This window comes from Eucyclogobius newberryi, unplaced genomic scaffold, assembly GCF_026437365.1.
Source record: "Eucyclogobius newberryi isolate DKJ021-1_F unplaced genomic scaffold, fEucNew1.0.hap1 SCAF_11, whole genome shotgun sequence".
In the NCBI taxonomy this organism is placed as follows: domain Eukaryota; kingdom Metazoa; phylum Chordata; class Actinopteri; order Gobiiformes; family Gobiidae; genus Eucyclogobius; species Eucyclogobius newberryi.
Genome location: NW_027315735.1, coordinates 18,837,040 through 18,860,311, shown reverse-complemented (window position 1 = coordinate 18,860,311; position 23,272 = coordinate 18,837,040). Strand labels below are relative to the sequence as shown.

General features: G+C 39.9%; 2 protein-coding genes across 5 annotated transcripts in view; one reads left to right on the top strand and one right to left on the bottom strand.

Moving 5' to 3' along the window:
• fgf13a (fibroblast growth factor 13a) overlaps window positions 1-2,342 on the top strand; it is a 72,151-nt gene extending 69,809 nt beyond the window's left edge. For all 4 annotated transcript variants that reach the window (XM_072436949.1, XM_072436966.1, XM_072436941.1 and 1 more), the window contains one exon: window positions 601-2,342. In XM_072436949.1, coding sequence (XP_072293050.1) covers window positions 601-737 — 137 coding nt within the window. In that variant the 3' untranslated portion in view covers window positions 738-2,342. The remainder of the gene's footprint in view (window positions 1-600) is intronic.
• arr3b (arrestin 3b, retinal (X-arrestin)) overlaps window positions 1-23,272 on the bottom strand; it is a 338,825-nt gene that overhangs the window by 229,511 nt on the left and 86,042 nt on the right. The gene's annotated exons all lie outside the window — the stretch shown is intronic.

Here is a 23,272-nt window from a genome sequence, read left to right as displayed (position 1 = left end):
AATATAGGTTCAATTAGGTTCATTTGTGCCATTTGTGTCATGGACCTCTGAATATTTGAACCCAAACAAGCTGTGATAATTCACTTATGTGTAGACTGGTTTGGTCCTTAAGTAAGTGTCTTTGAAATGATAGAAGTCTGATGACAGTGTCCAAACAGGCTGTGCTCAGATTACTGATTATTCTGTGGATGTGAATGGTTACTGTTGCGAACACAGCAAAGCTAAAGCCCCAGTGACTCTTGCATTTATAATGAAATACACAATATCCTCTTCTGTCATCTCCAACTTCAGCAAGTTCCAAAAAGTACAGTCCTGAGCCATGAGGCCCAAGTCACAGATCAAAGCTAACTTTTGTTAAAAAAAATTATAAATAATTCTCATTATTGTCTCATTTTCTTCCAGCTCAAACTCAGGCAGCGTGTAGAGAGCGTATGCTCATGACATAACACGATCTCAGTTACAGCAGTGAGTGGCAAAAGCTGTTTTAGTGGCAACATGAGTGGCAACAATAGTGCACAACTTCAACTGGTATTTTCCAGGTCCACCTTTCAGTACTATTGACATTCCTTTTTTGAATCTGTTGTTTTTTTCCCTCTCTAGTCGCAATGTACAGAGAGCCATCCCTCCACGAGCTGACAGAGTTCTCGCGCTCAGGCAGCGGTACCCCCACCAAGAGCCGGAGTGCGTCTGCGGTGCTGAACGGAGGCAAGACCGTGAGCCAGCACGAGTCCACGTAGCGAGGGACCTCCTCTGGGACAGAAACCTCCAAACCTTACCTCCAGCAGAGCGGGATCCACACATTTCTCACCATTTCAAGACTAAAACAAAATCACCATTATTATTATTATTATTATTAAAGGACACTTCCATTTTGGTATTTAACGTTTCAGTTAACACAACACATAGCACATTTACCACATGCTGAATACAAAGTTACAATATTGTTTTAGCTTGAGATTTCTTTCTTGCATCACTCTTGGGGTGATATTTGCTCATAATAAAATTATTTATTTTTCTTCTGCGCTCATGCATTATTTAGACAGTGCGAGGAGTGAAGCGCTGTTGTCGGCCCATAGTGGTGCCGTGGCGGTGTTGTCCTTGTTTCTGTGAATACAAAGCCTCTATGATGTCCCTGGCGCGGTGCAGTGCTGTTGAGACTGTGTCCGGCCAGATGGTAGCTCCTCTGTGTTCTCATGCACATGCTCAGACTGGGCACATAGCATGGGAGATGATGCCTCCTCTGTCGATCCGAATTATATAGGACAGCGTGGCTCTTTCTTTTTTTTTCTAAAGATGCCACAGCTGCACCTTGATTTTTGCTAATTTTCTAAATTAGCATTGAGCCTTTTATTTCTTTGTTGTTGTTTTCTAGCCCTCGTGTTCTCTTCCCTTGCCATTGTTCAGTATTTGTTATGGTTTTTGAAAGAGGTTCCAGCAAACCAAAGACAGAATGAAGAGTGTCCCTTTAAGTCCCTGAGAATGGAGCTAGTCTAAAGGCAAAGCTGGAATTCTTTTGATGAGTGAGCAGTTTTAGGCATACACAATGGAGAATGGAGTGATTTGACATATTTTGGACTTGGCAGCGTGCTGGATCTTGTGTTTCTTCTGATATGCTTGACTAGTGGAGTATGATCTGTATGTGTCCTCATTCCCCTCTGTTTGGACTGTGTTATGATGTCTTCGTCTCTGTGCTCATCATGTTATTCGATTGCCCTCTTCTTCCAGCATTTGTCCTCTTTATAGGCCCATACCATTGCCATAGGAAGTATGGCACAACAAGTCCCTTCCCAGGATGCTTGTTCTATGTATTTGAGTAATTTATTGTGGTGACAATATTTTCTATATTCAAAAGAATACTGTGGACTTTTAGGTGGCTTAACATTTTATAGGACATGTCATATTTGTAAAAGTGAAAAAGTAAAAGAAAAAAAAACAAGAAAAAAAAACAACAACTTCCCTTTTCTTGCACAGGGCATGTACAAACACAATTGTGTACAGAGCAGTCCCCTTTTGTGGGCCCTTTTCCTCCAGCTTCATACATTTCTGGTACATGCTTTTGGAAAGCCTTCTTTACTGGGCTGCACCTCCAGAGATGGTTTACACTTTTTGGGCAAACCTATCTGTTGCATGGGAGAGAGCTGGGAATTATGGTCTAGAACTGCATGATGTAGGCTGTGTATTACCCCATGTTGGATTATGTGTCCCAAACAAACCAGGCGACATCTGAGAAAACAACATTGTCAGGCAGACGCTGTGGCTGCTTGGAGACTTCCAGTTGTTTATTTGTTGTATACACAAAAATGCACTGAATAAAATGTTTATATTAAGATATACTTTTAAAATGTGTCCTGTATTTTTTCTTCTCAACCATTATGCGCCGCAATATGCCAGCTCTGCTATAGCGTCTTTATTAATAGAGACACAGAATACATTGTGCAAATGGTCCAAGCTGTTACAGTAAACGCAGACAGCTTCTCAATGAAGCATGTTGACCGTGACATGTCCTATGAAGCTCTCCCCCACTTTGTTTGTGCGGCGGCAAAAATGTACATCGTTGTTGGCGTGTGTTCATGTGCTCCCATTACAAGAAGCTACAGGTAGAATTATTATAGGCGGCAAGAACTAAAACCATCAAAAAGAAAATCTAAATTTCAATTTAAAACTACCGATACATGCAAAGTTATTATCGTTGTGTGTATTTCATTACATTCTAGTACATTCTAGGCCATTGGCAGCGTCATTGCTCATGGCACAATAATATACCTGAATTCATTTTAATGGCTCCAAGTACAAGAAAACTTTTCAAAGGTTTTCAGACTTAAAACCAAGGAGCTGAGAAAATATTGAAGGAAAATCACATTTATCGCTAGTGCCATTTGACATGAGTATATACAATAAGATCATTTTTTGACAGCACTATGATTGTCTATAGCAGCTCCAGAGCTGCGTGTCTGCTGCCTGCCTCATTACGCCTTGGGCTGGCAGTGGCAAGTGAACTAAGATGCCTCTGTAATATGAACTGCTTCATCGTTCATGAGGTTTGACATCCCCGACTCCCTTCATTTCCTCGTGCTCATCTCTGAGACTCCAGTCGTTAGGCCTACAGCATCAGATGGGTCTCACTTCCTCCTCTGCTATATGTTTTTTTAGCTCACTAACCGACCGGGCTTCAGAACATTGATGAGACACTGTAGGCAGCTGTAGATTCACACGTCAGAGGAGAGTAATGTCCTGGTGAGTGTGGAGCAGACATGTGGATGTGTGGAGAGCGGCTGAATCAGAGCTCTGATATGTTCCTGTGAATGCTCTCACTCATTAGCCTTCACCAGCACTCACTACACTAACTGTGCCTCAGGTTCAATTGTCACACACTTCTTCTTTAAGGCAGTCCATGGATAAGGTTTTATTCACTTAAAGTCATTCATAAAATAACCATAAGAGTTTGAAGAAATGTTAAAATGCCAGAGAGATATAAGTTTGGGTTGATAAACACATCCTTCTATATAGACATGTAATTCTTCTACGTAAAGGTCTAACGCAAATAATAAATAAAGTTATGCGCACAAGAAGCAAATAATGTTTACGTGCTGTGGAGTCAGTAGGTTTCAGTGTTTTCTTGGAGAAGAAAAATCTGTGTTTTGCTTTATTTTGTAAACCTCTGCGAGATGCGTCTTGTGTGACAGGAACCAAAACTTCCTTTTCTGAAGCGACATAGCAGGTGACAAGCAGACAACAGTTTAACACTCCGACTGATGCGCAGCAGGGGCACTCGCAGGTCCACTCGCAGGTCCACCAACTGATGAAATTGACTGAAATATAGCAATTCAATTTCTGCCAACTCTCTGTGAGTTCATGTCAGTATCATCTGTCCCTCCATCCTCCCTCTTTGTGCCCCATAGGACTCACCACAACGTCTCACAGCTCTGCTTATCGGGACTACAGGAGCCTTTGGGACGGACACAAAAGAAGGGTTAGACACAAATAGCATCAACTACAAACAGACCAAAATCAGAGTGCAGTCCATCAGAACGAGGCCAGAGTGGTTCTGTTTAACTGAGCTAGAAGTGGGTCAGTGATGAGATAATGTTTTCAAATATGAGGAACTCTGAAGATGTCGTGTGATTAGAACATATTAGTAACAGAAAATACGTAACCATGTCTCACACTGTGATTGAGGTGAATATTTGAACTCACGTCGGAAATGAGTCACACGTTGACCTTAACCAATCACCCCCAGCACGACAAGACACACATCTAAAACAAAGAAAACACGTCTAATTTGAAGGTGCAAAGGGCACATCCAAAGTGTACAAGGACATATTGAAGGAAGTTGAGAAAAACACCAACATGTTCCTAACGGCAGGTGTTAGTGTATCCACAGTTAGGTTTAAGGTTAGTGTTGGGTACAATGCACCAAGAGCGCTACAGAACTGAGCTGAAAATACTGCTGCGTATACCTGCATAGATGCTTATCCTCAGTAACTATGCCAAGGAGTTCCCTCCTGACTACAGCAAAGCATTTGGTGTAGCACTCTTTTCAACAAATTTCGCATTGCTCTACGCTACCATTAATCCAATAAAGGAGAAGATTCTGTTCAATGTCTCATGATGCATAAAAGTAGCTTTTCCGTGTTCTTGTGACTTTTTCTGAGTTAAAGAGGGAATCCCAGGTGCTGTTTCACTGCAGTCGACTGGGTCAGGTGTTACATAACAAGGAGACGGGGCCAGAAAACCTGCTCCTGCTGCTGTTTTTTAATGCACTCAAGAAATAAGCCAGGCAAGGCACCTTTAATATTTATAAATCTGGAGCATCACAGTTTATGTGACCCACCAGTCTCCTGCTTGTAATCAAAATGAGGTTAAGATCACACACTGTCAATCATAAAGCTTAAAACCTATTTTGTCATCTCTTTGATTTTTGTTGGTTGACAAAGAAGTGCAGTATTATTTTCTTATAGTCACATGTGTTGGCATTTCTCTGGTTATTTATTATAACAAACACAACACTCACACATTACTGGCCATACCTGCCTGGTTAGAGTTTGAAGGGGGGCTGCGGAATCACCTAGAGCTAGAGGATATGTTGTTGTGTTCTTAGGCAAGACACTTCACCCACAAGGCCTGGTAGAGCACTTTAATTGCCTTGAAGGTGGGTGGAAAAGGGCTGTCTAACTACACAGTTATAATGATGATAATAATAATAATACTTTGCGACGAGTTGGCCACTGTCCAGGGTGTACCCCGCCTAAGGCCCAAAGTCACTGGGATAGGCTCCAGTCACCCGCGACCCCGAAAGGGAACAAGCGGTAGAAAATGAATGAATGAATAATACTTTGTGATTAAGCCTGTGACAGTGTAATATTTAAATAGGCAAACCATGAATTAAGGCATACAAAACACTTACTAGCAATAAAAACACACTGACTTGACATTTTAGTCGGGGCACATGTCAAATCAAATCAAATCAAATCAATTTATTTTTGTAAGGCCCAAAATCACAACAACAGTTGCCTCTGAGGGCCACAGGGAGAAATGAATCAACAATGTCTGTGGTGGCGATGAAGTCAGACAATGTCTGTGGTGGCGATGAAGTCAGACAATGTCTGTGGTGGCGAGGGACGATGTCCCAGGGTCCTCTGTCCTTAGACTCTCCTTCTCGGCCAGGAAAAACTACAAAAAAAACCTCTTTGGGAAAAAAGCGTAGAAACCTGGAGGAGTTCCAGTGAAGGAGAGATCCGACTCTCACAGACGGACAGACGGACACAAGGAGACTGGAGCTGGACCCATGTTCAAAGGCCATGCTAATGTTTCATGTTTAGGAAAACTCACAAACTGAGATCAGAGCCAAGACAAAGAGAGGCCCATCTTACAACAATGAACTCAATCTGATGATGAGATTGTGTTATCACAAAACTATCAAAACCACAATAATCCAAATGTAATGTGTCTATTGAGCACAGCTGTTCACACTCTAAGTATGTATTATAATCCATAGTGACCGAGTGACATTCAAACACAAATGACATAATTATATATGATTGCCAGATAAAAAGCAAAAACATGAAATGTGCAGTGTGCAAAAGTATTCAAGTATTCAGTACTGAGTCAGTACTTTCTCTGTGATTACAGCTGCAAGTCCTTTGGGCTGTGTCTCTACCAGCTTAACACACCTACAGACTGACATTTTGGCCCATTTTTCATTGCAAAACAGCTCAAGCTCAGTCAGATTTGATGGAGAGTGATTGTGAACAGCAGTTTTCCAATCCTGCCACAGATTCTCAATAGGATTTAAGTCTAGACATTGACTGAGCCATTCTAACCCATCAACATGTTTTGTTTTAACCATTCCATTGTAGCTCTGGCTCTACGTTTAGGGTCATTTTCCTGCTGAAGGTGAACCTCCGCCCCGGTCTCAAGTCTTTTGCAGATGCCAAAACTTTCTATTCCAAGATTGCCCAGTGTTTGGGTCCATCCATTTTTCACCACACCGGTAGGTTACGACAGGTTTGTCTGACAGCAACTGGTGCACTCAGGTAAAAGAAGCCAAATACTTTTGCACACGGTACTTTTCAGTTTTTTTTTAATCTACATGTCATCTATATTTTTCCTTCCTCTTCACAATTGTCGTTGTGTGTTGCTCTTTCACAAAGAATGCATTTTATTTAATCAACTTCTCTGCTGTGAAAATGCAAATGCAAAATGAAATGGGGCTGGAAAAATGAAAACCTTCTGTGCGATGATGTCACTGTGATGCAATTATTGTGGGTGGAGGAAATCCCACCACGGTATGACATATTGCTCTAAATCTGTGACTTCTTATTAGCATGTTAGTCAGTCTTTGCATTTATTAGCCCAAAGTACTGTCTGCCAGCCTCAGCGGGGGTTAGCAACAGGAAGATACTTGCACCACCCACTGTTCATCAGCATCATGTATGTATAATGGCAAAAAATATAGATTGCACATAAACAGAACACCATTGTATGTTTTGTTAGTAATTCCATCATTAAAAATAATTGGTTTTGAACACAAAATGGACTATGCAAAGTTCACCCTGAAAAGCTTTAAACCAGACGAACTGACCCAGTGCTGAAGCCTGGACTTTCTCAGGCTGCTGTTTATTGGGCTGTTCATACAACAAACATAAATAAGTGTGTTTATTAAAGTAAAGTACATTGGATAATGATTATTCATGTTTGTATCAGTTTGTATTGTGATTTTAATCCCTATTTTCCTGTTTGTGTTAAGAAATTTTAAACTTGTCTTGCCTTGACATATTCTTCTTCTTCTTTTGTGTCTTTATATAATCAAACAAAAAACATATATAACATAATGGCATTCACTAGTCTGGACTGTCCGGACATGGTCAGACTCTTTGGCCTTAGAGCCGAAGTATTTGCAATATTTGGGAGAATTAGGTCAGTGAGGAGCACTAAATAATCAATGCGTTTTTAGCTGAAAGGAAACGAGAGAGGCCCTCATCAAAGGAAGCTGCTCACATGGACGGGACAAGAGACAGTTCAGTTTAGACCCATGCAAAGACAACCGTCCACAAGGCGGGACAACTGAAAAGTGGTGAATTTCAAGTGTTCAAGGGTTTTGTGGTACAAGAAGTACACACAACGCACTGGTTTCCATGGTTATGGAGGAGATGCGAATTTGAGGGTGTCCGTGCCGATGGGAGGGCGGCAGCTGGTTGCCATGGAGACGGGGGAGTTGTGGCTTCGGAGGTGTCCGTGTCGATGGGAGGCAGCTGGTTGGTTAAACAGCAGCAGATGGATCTTTGCAGGTTTCCAAGAACAGTTAGGCACATGATCCATCCTGACACACGTGAGACATCGTCCCATCATCGTTAGCCATTGTGTACGCTACACCCGCAGACACCCGGAGGGGGAGCACGTGGGGTGTGACACGATTATAGCCTTTTATGTGGAAGCGTCAGCACACAACCCAGAACCAAATCGCTAAAGCAGATTTATGCAATACTGTGATGTATGTAAGAGACAGGAGCGTTTGATATACGAGACAAAGCCACATTCCTTATTTTCCCTAGATGCCCTTTTTGTTCAGTTACCGAGGAGACCGTAATTAAAGTCCACCACCATGGCACTGTTTCCAATTAGAGCTTGGCCCACAACCAGTAACACCAACTGGTATCTGAGCCTTATTCTTCTGGATCACAGACAGAAGAGCTGTTTGGACCGATCCAGAAAAGCATGGTCCTCCTGAGACTGAAGCCGTCTGCAGATACACGGATACAGAGGAGGACAATGGAGTGTTCCAGGAGTGTTACAGTGGAAATGGGACGGCCTATGATAAGTAGGCTCTCTTTGGATGGGGCCACTTGGAGCATCTCCAGCAGATAAGTGCACAGCTGTCAGACTGTGAATGAGCCTGATAGGAGCTACTTAGAAGGCCCTTTCTGCTTCAGAAAATGTAACCAATGTCACAGCTTAATCCGGGTTGCCAGTGCCTTTACCTGCATTAAGGTTTGGTTATTGTCAGGTTACAGACCCTGGCTCATTGACAGCTCAGAAGCACTGACAGTCAGTACCTGGAGCCATAAGCGTTCGCTGCAGGTGCTGGGTTTTTACATCAGAAAATCACTTTTTCGAGCTTATTCTGCCTTCTTATTGGATAATCGGCTTGAGAAATGAAAACATTAACATTACTTGATCATCATGTATATTGTTTTTCTAAATAAAGGGGGACTATGTAAGTCTTTTCTCCAGGGAGATGTTGTTGTTTTGACAGAATGTTCCACAAAATGGCATCAAATCTCCATGGAAACAAGCAGATGACTCCAAGAAACCAAGTACCAAGTAATACACCTGTTTTTATTGGTATTACTAATAAAAAAAATAATGAAGAAAATTAAAGTTGTGTAATTTTAGCATTTCTTTTTACCTCCTCTTCTTTTTAATTGCCTAAGACCCCAAACACTGAGCACAATCTCCCAGACAGTTCAACACTGCAACCGTGGCACTGTTCTTTCCCATCATACATCTCATCCATCATGGCCCTCATGTAAAGCAGAGGGAACAGGAGCAACAGCAGTATTAGGTCCATTAGAATATTTCATTTCCTGTGGCAGGTCAAATGAAAATGTATTGCCCTTATTAATAATGTGCACGGCGGGTCCAAAAACAGCAGCGTGATGACAGAGATGGAGGAGGCTGGCTGTATTAGGCTGAACATCTCTCCATAGTCCCTGAGCTCAAATTTATTCCTCCTGAGCCGCATGAATATGTAACAGGCAAAAGCTGGTCCCCTAAACTGAACATGTGTATTTGTGTAGTCCATGTACTATAACTAGCGTTAAACAACACAAGTCATTTTCTCTGTGCCGCGCTATGTGTTTCCCATACAGTCATAAATCAAATGTTGTAATGCCCACTGCAGGATTTATTTAGCATCAGTCACAATACATCAGATTGAAGCAGAATCAATCATGTAATAAGCACAACAATATTGATTTGTTTTATTGATAAGCCTTTAACTGACAACGGATAGGCAATTATTAAATCATGAAACAGCATTATATGGCTGGAATAGTATTTATCTGCAATAATTAAAAAGTGAATTGAAAATGTTCTTGTTAAAATCAATATCTTCAGAAAATAAAAATAAATGAGAAAGGTACACCTAGTCATTTTTGTGGAAGAATAAACTTTGTCTTGCAGGTCAAAAAGCACAATGGCAATTGAAAGTGAAACATCTGATTTGAAATGAAAGTGAAAGCAATATTAAGCATTAGTCAGGAAAGGAAATAACTTATTTCTTGAGATACAGCTAATTTGTGAACTCAAAGAAACTTTGGACTCTGGTTGCAGACAGGATGCCACAGTAGAGGAAACATGACCCTCTAAAACAGCTAAAACAGCTGGAGTGAGCAGTGAACACCTAGAACATGATCTCTGAGCTCAGTCAGATTATAACTATGAGTGCTGATCAGGCTGAGGTGTGAGCATGCACAGCATTATGGGAAATCTGGCTTTACATAAAGTTGCACTTGTAAGTACTGTAACTTTTCTAGTGAAGGGTCTTTCTGCTTGTCTACATGCTATTGCTCTGCCTGGAGTGTTCTACGGTTGACATGAAACTCTTCATTCATTTACAATTACAATTACAGGTGTTTTCACCAAACACACATTCTTGTGAGTGCTCTCCACTCCACAGATCTGACCTAAAGCCCGGTGTTGTCACCAGAAGTTACATAGAGCACATTTAAATGTGGGCATCATGGTAACTGCTTTGTGTTGGGTTATATTTGTTGTCAACAAGAGTTCTTTTTAGTTTTCTCTGCACAAACATATGGTCTGTGTCAGTGTCTTGCACTCGCACATGAGTCACTTTTGGAGAGAAAATCCAAGTGTCCCTCAGCTCTTCCATTTATGCATCGTGACAGAATGCTGTGCGTACAGTAGGTGGTGTCTTTAGAATGCACATGTATTTGTGTGCATGTGTCTGTCTGTCAGGGCAGTCCCTACTGCACTAATGGTTTAATAGCCCCCCCCCGGTGAGCCCCTACAGCCCCCTGGAGAGGGGCACACTCTGAGTCAGAGAGCACAAAGGCACAGCCCTGTCTCTGGAGACACATTTTTGTGACACGGGCCACTGCTGAGCTGACGGCTGTTGGCCTCATGGTGATTACCTCCCCAGGGGGTCCACATTGTGGGCCCTGAGACCCACAAATTCACCTTTACATACCCTCCTGGAGCGTCGCGCCAGGGGGTCCCAGCACACCAATGTCCATTAGTGCTGCAGAGTGGAGCAGCCTGAATCAGAGCAGAACAGACCTTCACTGGCTTTTCATAGGGATAAGTTACAGGTTTATTCAGCATTTCCTTATCATTCATAAAGTGTGTCAATACCTGCTGTGTATAAGTGCAGGCCATTTATTAACCTATCAATCTGTTTCTCTCCCTAAACATGGGCTCTGTTCGATCCTCATCATTCACCAGTCTGTGTATCACTCGAGCAGGACATCAGTCAGAGCACCAACACTTTGAGAGTTTAATTATGTGTTCTTTGTGGATTTGTTTTAACATTGTACAGAAATGGCTTCTTCTCTCTCCTGTTGACCTACAAACAAACATGCATGTTTGAAACAATATGTTGATGTGAGTGCAGTATGCATATCCAGTCCCACACACTCATCCCACTGCCTGAGCCCAATCCAATACATCCAGCAGGCTGTCATTCTCCACAGTCAGTCTCCATAATGTGTGATGGTAAAACTGTGCCTAAAAGTGTCCATCAACAGGCGGCACAGTGGCACTGGGGTCTTTCTCCAAGCAGCGGTCACGGAGGCAGACTGCTTGGTTCTGCTCAGTGTCAGCGTGCAGGGCCCGAGCAGAACTGAACAGAACTACGCCCACCAATAGCTGCTGCTGTCATGGAGACTGCCGCGGATTCTCTTCTCGTCTTTAAGCCTGTGGAGACAGATCTAAACACTCTATGTTCTTATATGAAGCACTTTGAATAATCAAAAAACCGTACTGTATTAATTACTGCTCTCATGAAGAGTGTACCGCATCATAAAGAGGTAGGATTTGTTTCCAACTCATATACTGTCTTTATTACACTGCTTATAGTGATTAGTGACGTTTACATGTACTTGTTTTTGGCCAGATGGCAACACACGTGAAGGGGGGAAAAACAAATACATCTAGCCTTTCTCTGGTAATAAAATACACTGCAAATAAAACCCCAAACTGAACAGAAGTGGGTTCAAGACATGTTTGATTAGAGATTATGTCCACCTCTTGTATGAAGGGCCCTTTCTGCTTTTCAAACTCTCTAGTTCACTATTGATTGTGGTTAGGCTTGACTGGCACTCGACAGTCCAATTTAAATCATCCGATCGATCCTAGAATGAGCCAGTCCCCTTAATGAAAACTCTTATCACTTTTTGAATGTTTTGGATGGGACTTTGTCATGTGTTTCATTTTTCCAAATGTCCATAGTAGAAGTGAAGGTATAGTTGTGCTAGCAGTGTGTGCTGGGTAATGAGGTGTGTCAGGTGCAGGCACATCTCTCTGGAGAGACACATGAATGCTGCTAATTGCTCTGGAGACGTACTGCACTTTGTCACTGCTCTAATTGGTTGTGAGCTGCTCTCTAGCTTAAGTTTAATTTCACCTGGCCCAAAAGTTTAGCCCTAAACTCTTTTCATTATCAGAAAGTGCCTTGCTCGGATGACAGGAAGACTATTCAGCTGCTATTTCACTGCAATTTTCTAGATCTTCCCATCTATTTAACACAAGTAGTAGTAGTAGTAGTAGTAATAATAACAATAATAATACAACTAATGATAATACTATTACTACTACTACTAATAATAATAATAATTGTTGAGTAACGGTATATTTTCTTCCAATTGTTGAAGGTTGAAGTACCATTGTAAGAACTTTATAGATTTCGAACCAAGCTAAACACATGTTCTGACACGAACATGGTGGATACAAGGTGAGTTATGCAAAAAATGAGGCCAGATTGAAGAAGTCACTGTCGCTGCTATCATTAATTCATGTCACCAGGACAACATGCACAGGAGCTGTCACTGAGGGAGAAGGAGACTTAGGTGTGGTCTGACAAACTGGGCTGAGGAAGGTGAAAAAAAAACTGAAGTGTACTTTAAAAAGTACCACCATTCATAACAAATCCATAATAATCTCAAATGCATTGTTGATTCACTGTCATCGACTCCACTAGGGGAAGAAGTACTCCATTTTGTTGCTTTAGTATAAGTACAGATCCTGGAACAAACAAAAAATAAAAAAGTAGAAGTAACATTTTTGAAGTTCCAGTTTACTTTTAACAGTAAAAAGTTTCAGTATTTCCTGCAGAATTTGAGAACCTGTTAAAGATTTAAATATTGCTATTTACTATTTTTTTAAGTGAATTTCATGTATGTATTTTGTTTGTTTGAAGCTGGAATTCGAACTCAAAAACCAAGCAGAATGTCACCATGAACATGCTAAAAGTAACTCCTCAAACACAGGAAAAGTACTTTAAACTAGTAAGAAAATGTAGTACAGGTGCCTGCTCTCAAATGTAGAAAAGTAAAAAGTACACAGTGTAAACATTACTTAAGTAAAGTACAGTACAGGGGCCGAAACATTTGACTTTTCACAACTGCTGAACTTTGACCCTGAAAAAAGAGAACTGCAAAATCAATGAGGCCAAACAGTAAATCAATGGGCCTGACCTCGGAGCCGTCTCGAACACAGGAAGAATAAAATGCATGACTTCCTCAAACCAACATTTTTTAGTCCCTGTCTCCGTGTGATTTAAACCATCCCTAACCTTGAACTTTGCTGACCTTTACCTGCTCTTAACCCCTCGTCTCTCGCTCCCAACACAACCCGTCAATGGTCAGTCTCTCTGATATTATCTTACATATTGCTTTGTATGGTGGTGTAAGCTGGTGCTGTTAAAAGTATCGCTTCATAAAAAATATCTCCCGCGGTGCCGTGTCAAGTCGACACGACATGAGCTCAAGTGATCGAGGTTGAGCTCTCAGGACAGTTGTTCTCGGCGCACTCCCGTGTCCTCGCTCACATTCACTTATATAAGTTGTGAGAGCCGGGTCTGTGGAGGCTGCAGCGTTGGATGGCTCTGAACTCTCCTCGTACAGTATGTGTCTTATTTAGAAATGAAAAAAAACAAAAAACATGTGTTGTAGTGCAGTGTGGAACTGTGCCATCAAGAGAAGAACATCTGAATCAAAGTTGAACATTTCAAAATAATTTACATGCAACAATAATTCAACAGAATAAATTACTTGATATTATTGAATTGTAACTATTGTGCAATTTACATAGATGTTGACCCTTCTTTACAATATGGTTGCTAGATAACAGTTTTGGAATTAACTCCATAGGCCATTTTTTTTTGCAATATGCAGTGACAGTTAAAAACTTAGCGTAAACTTGGCGTAAAGCTTGAATTGCATAAATGTAGTTGTAAGTGATTTGTGTATTGCATTAATGTTTTAATTTAATTTTGGCATGAACAATAAAAACTCTAACACTTGTTCCTTTTCTGACTTGTGGCTATAATCGTTTCTTTGGACCTATCTTTACACAATGGCTGTGTGCAGGGCTATAATGTGGGCTATCCTCACTTAGCCTGCTCTGTGCAGCTGCTCAGTCAGCTCTTGATGTCAGAGAGGGCAGTCCTCAAAGGAGCAGCTTATCTTCCTTTACTCCAGTCTGCTGTGCTTTAGTAAAATGTCCTGGGGTGGTGTGGCTCTTCACTGCTCACCTCCTCCACAGTGATAGCCTCATCACTTCACTGTATTCTTCCACCAGCTTCCTGCTTTAAGACCTCACAGACATGGCCACATCTGAAATAAGTGCTTTTACAGAGTGATCCAGTTAAACCCACAGCTAAGAGTATTCTCACTGGAGTCATGCTGAACAGTTCACATCTACAAAGACACAGTAATGAAAGGACCTTGTTAGTAAAGACACTGAGAGGTTGGGTAAAAAGATGCCAAGAAAAGTCACAATGGTTTAATGTTGTTGTGCCCAGCAAGAATAGATGCAGATATGAAAATTTTAGGATTTAGAGGTACTGCTTACCAACAACAATCATGTCTTGCAGAGAGACTTGTTTTCACATAACATCACTGCTTGTGAGAAAGGGTACAGTTCATATCAAAAAAGGGCACTCACTTGGTTATAAAAGTACATTAAAAACACACACACCAAGTCAGGTTTTTGGTGTTGAAGACATTGTTAAAACATTTTTTTTTTTATTTGTTGTTGTTGTTTCATGTGGAAAGGCCCAAATGAACCATATTCAACGGATCTGCAATCTGACATTTAACCAGTGAATTGATCATTTAACTATGTCCTGTCTCAGCTCAGTTTTTATCTACAGAGCTTGTAGAATGTTGTGATGTCTCATGAATACATTGTTTATGCATATTAATGCATTGTTGCATATTAATGCATTGTTTATGCATAAACAATCAAATTTTAAAATGTGATTTCAAAATTTCAAGAAACGTTTTTCATTTTGATTTGTTTGTGCAAGAAATACAGTGAGGATTTGTTCCTGTCCCTGGAAACTGGCATCAAACACATTCACTCCCATTCTGTCAGTACAAACGTAATCGGCCCATACACAGAAATCACCTGTGCACTTTCATCTAAGAACAACTGGAAAAAACAAAACAGCTATAAATACATCAAGGGGATCCACGAGTTAAGATTGCATGCTCTGACAGACTTCTCCATGGCTCAAGTTGGGAAGGTTGGATTTGGTGTACAATGTTGCCACCTGCAGGACAAAGAACAAAACAACAGGCAAACAAAAAGAACAATAAAGGGATTTAGTGAGAGAATTACACACATCTACACTTGCAATACAATATCTATAAATATATTTATAATAATATCTATATAATAAACAAATAATACAACATCTTCTTCAATTTTTTTAATTTCACATTTAACCTTACTTAGTGTAATTTCCTTGTTGTACATACACTAAGGTACAGACATCACCACACAACAACCAGCCATAGACAATATGATCTGGAAACGTAAAGTTAACACAGTTTAACAGACGAGACTTAGAATTTGTATGAATCAAAGACCAGTGGTTCTCAAACTTTTCACACAAAGTACCACTTATATAATATCTGGCTTTGAGAGTACAAACTGATCCAAACCAAGACTATTAGGTCTAAATTAGATCTAATTCAATAAATCTTTATTTTAGACCCCAGACGTTCATATAAAACAATTAAAAATGCACATAAGACAAACAAACACAGTAGAATAGAATTTCACTGTCCATAAAAGCAGTTCCTCCAGAGTTCTGTCCAGGTGCCACCAAAAAACGGTTCTTTCTGTGAGTCCTCAAGGCACATGATCTAACATGAGACTAATTATACATAATCTCCTTCTAGATAATGATTTATCCAAAATGATACATTTCACCATTAAAACAAAATAATGGTCAAACTGCAGAGAGCCCTAAGTACTAACAAAGACAACCTGTACCACCAGTGGTACACCTACCACAGTTTGAGAAACACTGTCCCAGACACTATAAGCTCTGGTCTTATGAGCCGAGTAATAATACATTAAATGAACACAGAACCTCTCATTTGAAGAGCTTGCACACAAGCAATTATAAGAGTAGCTCTGATTACCAAATGATCTGGACTCTGTGTGTGTTTGAGCCCAGGAGCTCAGGACGTCCCTCAGTCGGACACTTACCCCCCACTGACCAAGAGCCCCCCACAGAGCGATGTCTCGCCACTGTCCACATTTAAGAGGCTTGCTCCACTCTGGCCTCTGTGGCTGAACACTTATACCTCCATGTGATCTAGCAACCAAACAACCCGATTAGACTCGGACCAGTGGGCCTACAAATACATCAGAGGATAATTTTGAATGCATTTTGAACTAAACTATTTAAAGAAGTAAACTGTGATCAAGAGCTGACATTTTATCCACTGTAAACTGCAATATTGATCTAAAGAGATTAAAAACTGATCCATCGACTTTTTCTGCTCACCAAACCTCTTGCATTTCCCTTTTGTTAACAATGTTTTACTTCTGGAAAAATGACAACTCAACATTTATTGTATGAGGAAAGAAAATATGGTGTTAAGCACTGACACCTCAGAACAACACAGGATTACTCAACATTTTGAATCAATCAAAACACAACTCAGTGTAAGGCAGTGATGAGGGAGAACCAATATAACAGGATTAAAATACAAGTCGAATTTGCACTGTTATGCTTCCTTTATGGTCTAAAATAAATGCTTAGTTGTTACTGCACTGAGTTCCTGCAGTGATAAGAACCTTTTCATTCATGTTTCTTATCATATTTCTTGCTATCAGTTTTTCTCTGTTTTGCAATTTACACATCTTTTCAATTGTACGCACAGTGGTGAGAATATAGATACCGAATTAACTTATAATACAGTTCACATAACAAAACACACCACAAAAGAAAACTTTCACAGTCCTTTGTCATCGATGTTCAAAACTTCAGAGAATAAACGGAGTGGGAATGTGCAGATCAAATGCGACGCTCTGAGTAGAAACATTTTGAGTCCTGCTGATGAACTCGCTGTGAATTCCTGACGAACATGCATTATAAAACAATGGAAACGGAAACCCACTTGCTCAGACTTGAAAAGGCCATTGCAGTTACAAAGGGAGCACATTATAAGGATTATTCTATGGCGTCTCTGTCCAGATGTGGTGGATGTGGTGGATGTGCACGGTGCGTTTGGAGGAAGGAGCACAGCATGAGCACTTTCATGTCTCACTGTGTCTGCGTCTGTGACCCGACATTTCATCAGCTGTGCCCTCAACACTCACCACACTCACCCCAGTGCAGCTGCTGTGCAGGGCTCAATGTGGGGGGCGCCCTCTACTGGCTATGGATGGAAACGTGCACACAGGACACTAGCTGGTAAGATGTCAAGTTCAAAGATACAGGCTTTGTAATGTCACCATTGGTGTAGTAATTATTAGGCTATTCATCACTAATACAATTCATACATCCCTGCACTATTTTAATAACTGTAGAAAATCCATATGTGGGATAAGCTTTTAAAATGTAACGAAAACACATTGTTGAAAGTGCATTGTAGTCATTTGGATCTATGATAATGTCATTTTATGGGATAAATCAAATGCTTAAAATCTTAGCAGGGCCATTGTGCTTCTCTGCTCACCAGACTCATCCTTAATTACATAATGAGATGAATTAATTGATTCTATTAATCCAGGTGGCCATCTGTTGGCTGTGCCCAGTCCAGACAGGGTTTTGAAAGACAATCCTCCCACACGGAGCAGATTTGACTGGGTTGTCTAACAAACAACAACAACAACAACAACAACAACAACATCTGATATGTCGAAATGAAATATTGATTGCATTTATTTTGTACGTAATAGTTGGTTCACGTACAGCATGACATGTTGAAAAAGTTGACATGGGATAATTTGTATTTGCTGAATATAATGCTAATATGAACAAGCTTGGCTTGAAGCAGCTGGTTTCTATCCCATAATTCCCTGCCATTTACTGTAAGAGTCTCAAGGCCTAATGTAAAAATTATCAAAATTCTTGCCTTTTCTTGCTCATACATCAGAACAAAACTCTTGTAATTCACACTTCAGGTGAAAGAACTGCATACTTTACTATACTCTTACTTACACATGTTGTTTACTCTAACCTTCATCTTCATCAGTTTTAGTATCCTACACATTGAAATAGTGGCAAAGCCCTCAGTGGTAAGTGTGGTGATTCACATGGCTTGGCCTTAATAGCAGTTATTTGGTGCGGCGGTGTGCCAGAACCACTCTGCTGTGTGTCCTAATGATAGCAGTGCACAGAGGAAGGATTAGTGGGATTTGGGTGTAAATATAACACACTTTGTGTTTATTCACTGCACAAGAGTGTCACGGGGATGATGCAGCCACAGCATGTTATGGATCTGACATTAAAGCCATAAAATTGTGCTTTTGAACTAGGTAGTTGGAGTAGTCGTAATGGGAGAAAATACAGCTTGTATTCTTGAATTTAATTTAGTGTGCTATATGGCTATTTATATATTAGGATTATTAGCAAATTAAGTCATCAAGTATTATTTGGGTTGCCAAGTTTCATGAGATTATAAAATATGTTGGGGTTGCTGTTCATTATATGGATCTAAAATTTTAAGATGTGAAGAATCTGCCTGTCCTGTTGTTTTACTTGAAAGTCAGTGTGATGTACAAAGAAGAACATTTCAAATAACATATACCTTTTCTACATATGTATAGCATATATTGTATCATTTTCAGTTTGTAATATTACAAAAGTACCATTGTGGTTGTGACGTGTGTGTGCCACATACCTTGTGTGGTCTGACTTGGTTCAATGTTGTAATAGTCATCTCCTTCTCTCTTCCTGATGATGAACTAAAATGACAAGCTTTTTTTCATATGCAAACAAATGTGATTGTTGACATAAGATGAACAAACTTGTCAGTGCTTTGCGTTCATTATAATAAAATAGTGTAGGCCTATTTGATCACCAGCAGAGGGCGATGTGGAGCTTGTTTGTGAGCGTCTTAATGAGCCGTGTCCTCAACTGGCAGTCCCTTTTTACTCCAGTCCAATTCTCAATTCTGTGTATTATGCTATCAAGCTGTTTGCTGTGGACTTTGAGTTTGGTGCGTTGTGAACGCTGTGACTCAGTTCAGACTCTCGGCTCTTTTCTGCATCGGGCCACAGACAATGTGATGCAAACCAAACCCAACCAAAAGTGGTGATTTGGTGGATTATGTTGTCACATTTGCAGCTCTGCGTCTCTCTGATAGCGTTTGCATGTGACTGCTATTTCACTCAGCTCCCAATCCCAAATGTGTGTGTGCTGCTGCTGCTTCTGAGCTTTTCTCTTCCGCTAAATAAATCCCTCTTCTTTTTTTTTGAGTCGTAATGAGCGTCAGGCCCATGAAAGTGTAAAAAGGACAGAGAATAGAGACGTGGCGAGATGAGATGGGAGAGATCAAGATGAGTGCACGGAGGCTTGATAGTTTGTGCCAGATCTATGGCGAAGCAGGCAAGGGTTCTGAGCCCATGTTTCTTCTATGCTGTTTATAACTCCAGACCTTAATAGGGATCCGCGCCTGGACCTATGATCACGTTCCAGTCCAAAGCGTCACTTGCCCATCGTTTTATTCTGTTGAGAGAGGAAAAACACAGCGAGATAGAAAGAGTTTTTGTGTGTGTGTGTGTGTGTGTGTGTGTGTGTGTGAGAGAGAGAGAGAGAGAGAGAGAGAGAGAGAGAGAGAGAGAGAGAGAGAGAGAGAGAGAGAGAGAGAGTCAAAAACACTATCATATATCTTGTCTTTTCATTGCTAGGGCAGCAGCAACTGTGCGAAGGCCTAGATTTATCCAATCAGAGCCTCTCTCTGTGCGCACTTCAAATAACCACCCTCTGACTCACTCTGACCACACTGCAACACGACCAAAGAAATGCTTATTATTTTATGTGCTGTGATCTCCGGGCACATGTAAATTAAAAAGCTCCGCGTGAAAGTGAAAGTGCGCTTGGCAGGTTAATACTGCCGGACCCACGCGTCTCAAATAAGGACATCATATTTAGTCTGAACCAGCTGCTCGTATCATCACCCCGCGCTTTGCACGAGGCTAATTTCAATTTCAATTCAAGATGCATTTTGATTTAGTAAACCTTTTTAATCTACTTTTTCCTGGCGAGTGCACCAGATCAAAGGGAGAGCGGACTCCATCACATCACGCCAGAAATAACCTCATATCTGCTCCATTACTGAAAAAACATTAGCCAGATTAGGCTACAACAGAATGTGCCCTTCTCCAGATGCTTTATCAAGCAGATAATTAACTGATGTTTACTTTGCAGTCCGTGGTCAGCAGAGTGCGTGGAATTTCAATATTCAAACTATACGGTTTGTACAAAAATAGGACGTTTTGTTGGAAAATTTTAAATACATTTTTCAATACGTGTTAATAGTGCAAAACACAAATATATATTTGAGTGTCGAATGTAGCTGTAAAATGCAGACCCATTTTGGATTACAAGGTCACACACATCAAAAGTGAGAGAAGACCTTCAGGCAACTTAATCTCAGCAGTGATTTATAGGATTGGTACGTGCACCATGTGAATGAGAATGAGGATTCACGGAATACGAGGGAGGAAGATTTGAATGTGACACTGCATAACTACTTCTCAAGTCCATTCAACACAAAGGTCTGAGTCAAACGGAATCATGGATTACATTAGTTCTTTGTCTTGAGTCCAGAAGATCTCACGGACACAGATTTTAGATCACGAAGATTTCAAATAATGAAGTTGATTTATTGTGTAAATTCACCGCAAAAATAAATAAATGTATAAAAAGAAGAGGAACACTAAACCGTAAAAAAGCCTTAATTGAGCACAATCACACATGGCATAAGTAAAACCAAATGACATTTACATATTTCACAGAATTTTGCAGCATTCACAAAAAACAATCCTGTGCTTAAAATTATGCATTTGACATAGAAATACACAATTTAGAAATAAACACATTAAAATAAATAAATAAAGAATGCCAATCGTTTTCTAAATCCAAACCAAACAATTAAATCATAATTATCCTCTCTAGATCATTATCTCCTTTATCATTTTTTCATTATATATTTTAAAATGATTATTATTATCTTGATGTGCATTCATTCATTTCAATTCACATTAAAGTTGTTCTTGCTTGAAGCTGAGAAACTTATTTTGCTTCTGTGAGTTTTTCAAAGAGACAACACAAACATCTTGCCAATTGAAGCCCATAAACAACGTCTAAATATTTGAGGCTGATGAAATATTAAGATTTGTATTTCACGTGGCTGAATAAACATTGCAATTGCTGGTTGAGAGACGTGGTATTTTCAGTCCATCTGTTTCATTGCTTCAGTTTGACAGTGACGACAGGTTGTAAATTGTGCTTTTAGGACACTAGCTGAGGGCCACATAAAACCTGACCTGCATGGGGCTCCGAGCGGCCCCTGCTCCGGATGCTTTCATACAAATGTAGCATAAAATCATTCTTAAAGTCCATTTTGTTCTTATTAGTAATGTGATAATGATGAATAGAATTTATCATTAAAAAAGGTTTAAAATATTCACATTCAGATAAAGGTTTATTGCCATTTTCAGTGAATAAAAACAAGATTCACAAACTAGGAACTTTCTTCGGTGATAAGGTGCAACATGAAACTAAAAATATATAATTAAGGCATGAATAACACATTGGATAAACTAAATACCATACAAATAAACTTATACTAAATACTTTGAATGAATTTATATGTATAAAAAAAGTAAATGTAATGTTTTTGCTCTTATTCCGCTGAACGCTTGGCTGTGTTCTCTCACTCACCTCTGGTCCCAGAAGTAAAATGTCATTAATTTAGACCTTTTGAAAATGAAAGCCTAATTGGGAGTAACCGATGATCACAACAATGTTGCCGTCAAATATATATAGAATTGATGATAATAAGGCAAATTATATGTATAATTGTTTTCAGTTTGTGTAGATTCATATGCATATATATGTGTGTTAAGGGAATGGAGGTAACACCTTTGAACTTGTTATAAATTTGACAAACATGATGTAAATCTAACAGAAATGTGTTAAAACATGTATTTAACTGTATTAGTTGAGTTTTAATTAATGTGAAATGTTTGAAAAATCATTTACTTGTTAATATTTATTTTTAATCAGCTCATTTTGCAACATTTCTGTTTAACTTTAATTTTGGATATCTTCAAAACAACATTCACAATGTTTTGATGTATTGCCCACCTTTACCAGTATAAAGTAATACTTCACTTGCATGTGTGTTCAATAGTGAACTATGACAACACAATGCACCTTAATTATTTATTAATGTGGCATTTCTTTTGACGTATTTCTGCCACTGATACAACCTGATAATTTTGACATTTTTATGTTTCAGTGACTATTTAATCTGTAAAAAAACTGCACGCATCAAACATCTCTGACTCCCTTCGTGCCATAATTTACAATATAATTGAGTGTTTTTGCCCGTGCATTAGCCTAGGATCACAGGCCCCTGAGGTTCAGACATTTCTTTCTCTCACAACACATCAAATAGAGCCAGTTAACCAACAGAGTTCCTGTCGAGTTCCTCTACGCAAGAAGAAAATTGGGGCTGCATAAATATAGATTTTAATCACTGCCCACTATTTGTCTTTCTTCTGCACTCCAGCTTTTGATGTTGCCATATTTTCCGGCTAAAAATATGAGTAACATCTTAATCAGGCTATGACAAGGGGGATTTGACATGTGACTGTTTTATGTAATTGTCGTTTGACTTGAGAGAGAAAAAATAACAAAAATAATACAATTCTTATTAACATTGCAAATTATACTTAGGCAGGTGGTTTGTTCAACACCTTTTTCATCAGTTGAGCAGAATAACTCTTCCTGGAGTGCGTCTACAGACCAAATGATTGTATACTTTATTATAAATCTAAATCGTGAGATATTTGCCCCACTAAAGACTTATTTTCTTTGTAAATCGTGAGTTTCTTGCTGCTGCTGCTACTGCTGCTGCTGCTGCTGCTGCAACAGGAAAGACTAATAACGCAGAGGCAGGATGTGTGGGTGATTGACTTTTCTTACGGAGCCAGGGTCGGGACAAAGGCTCAAAAGGGGGTCCAAGTGGGAAAAGCCCAAAAATGTGGCCGGCCAGCT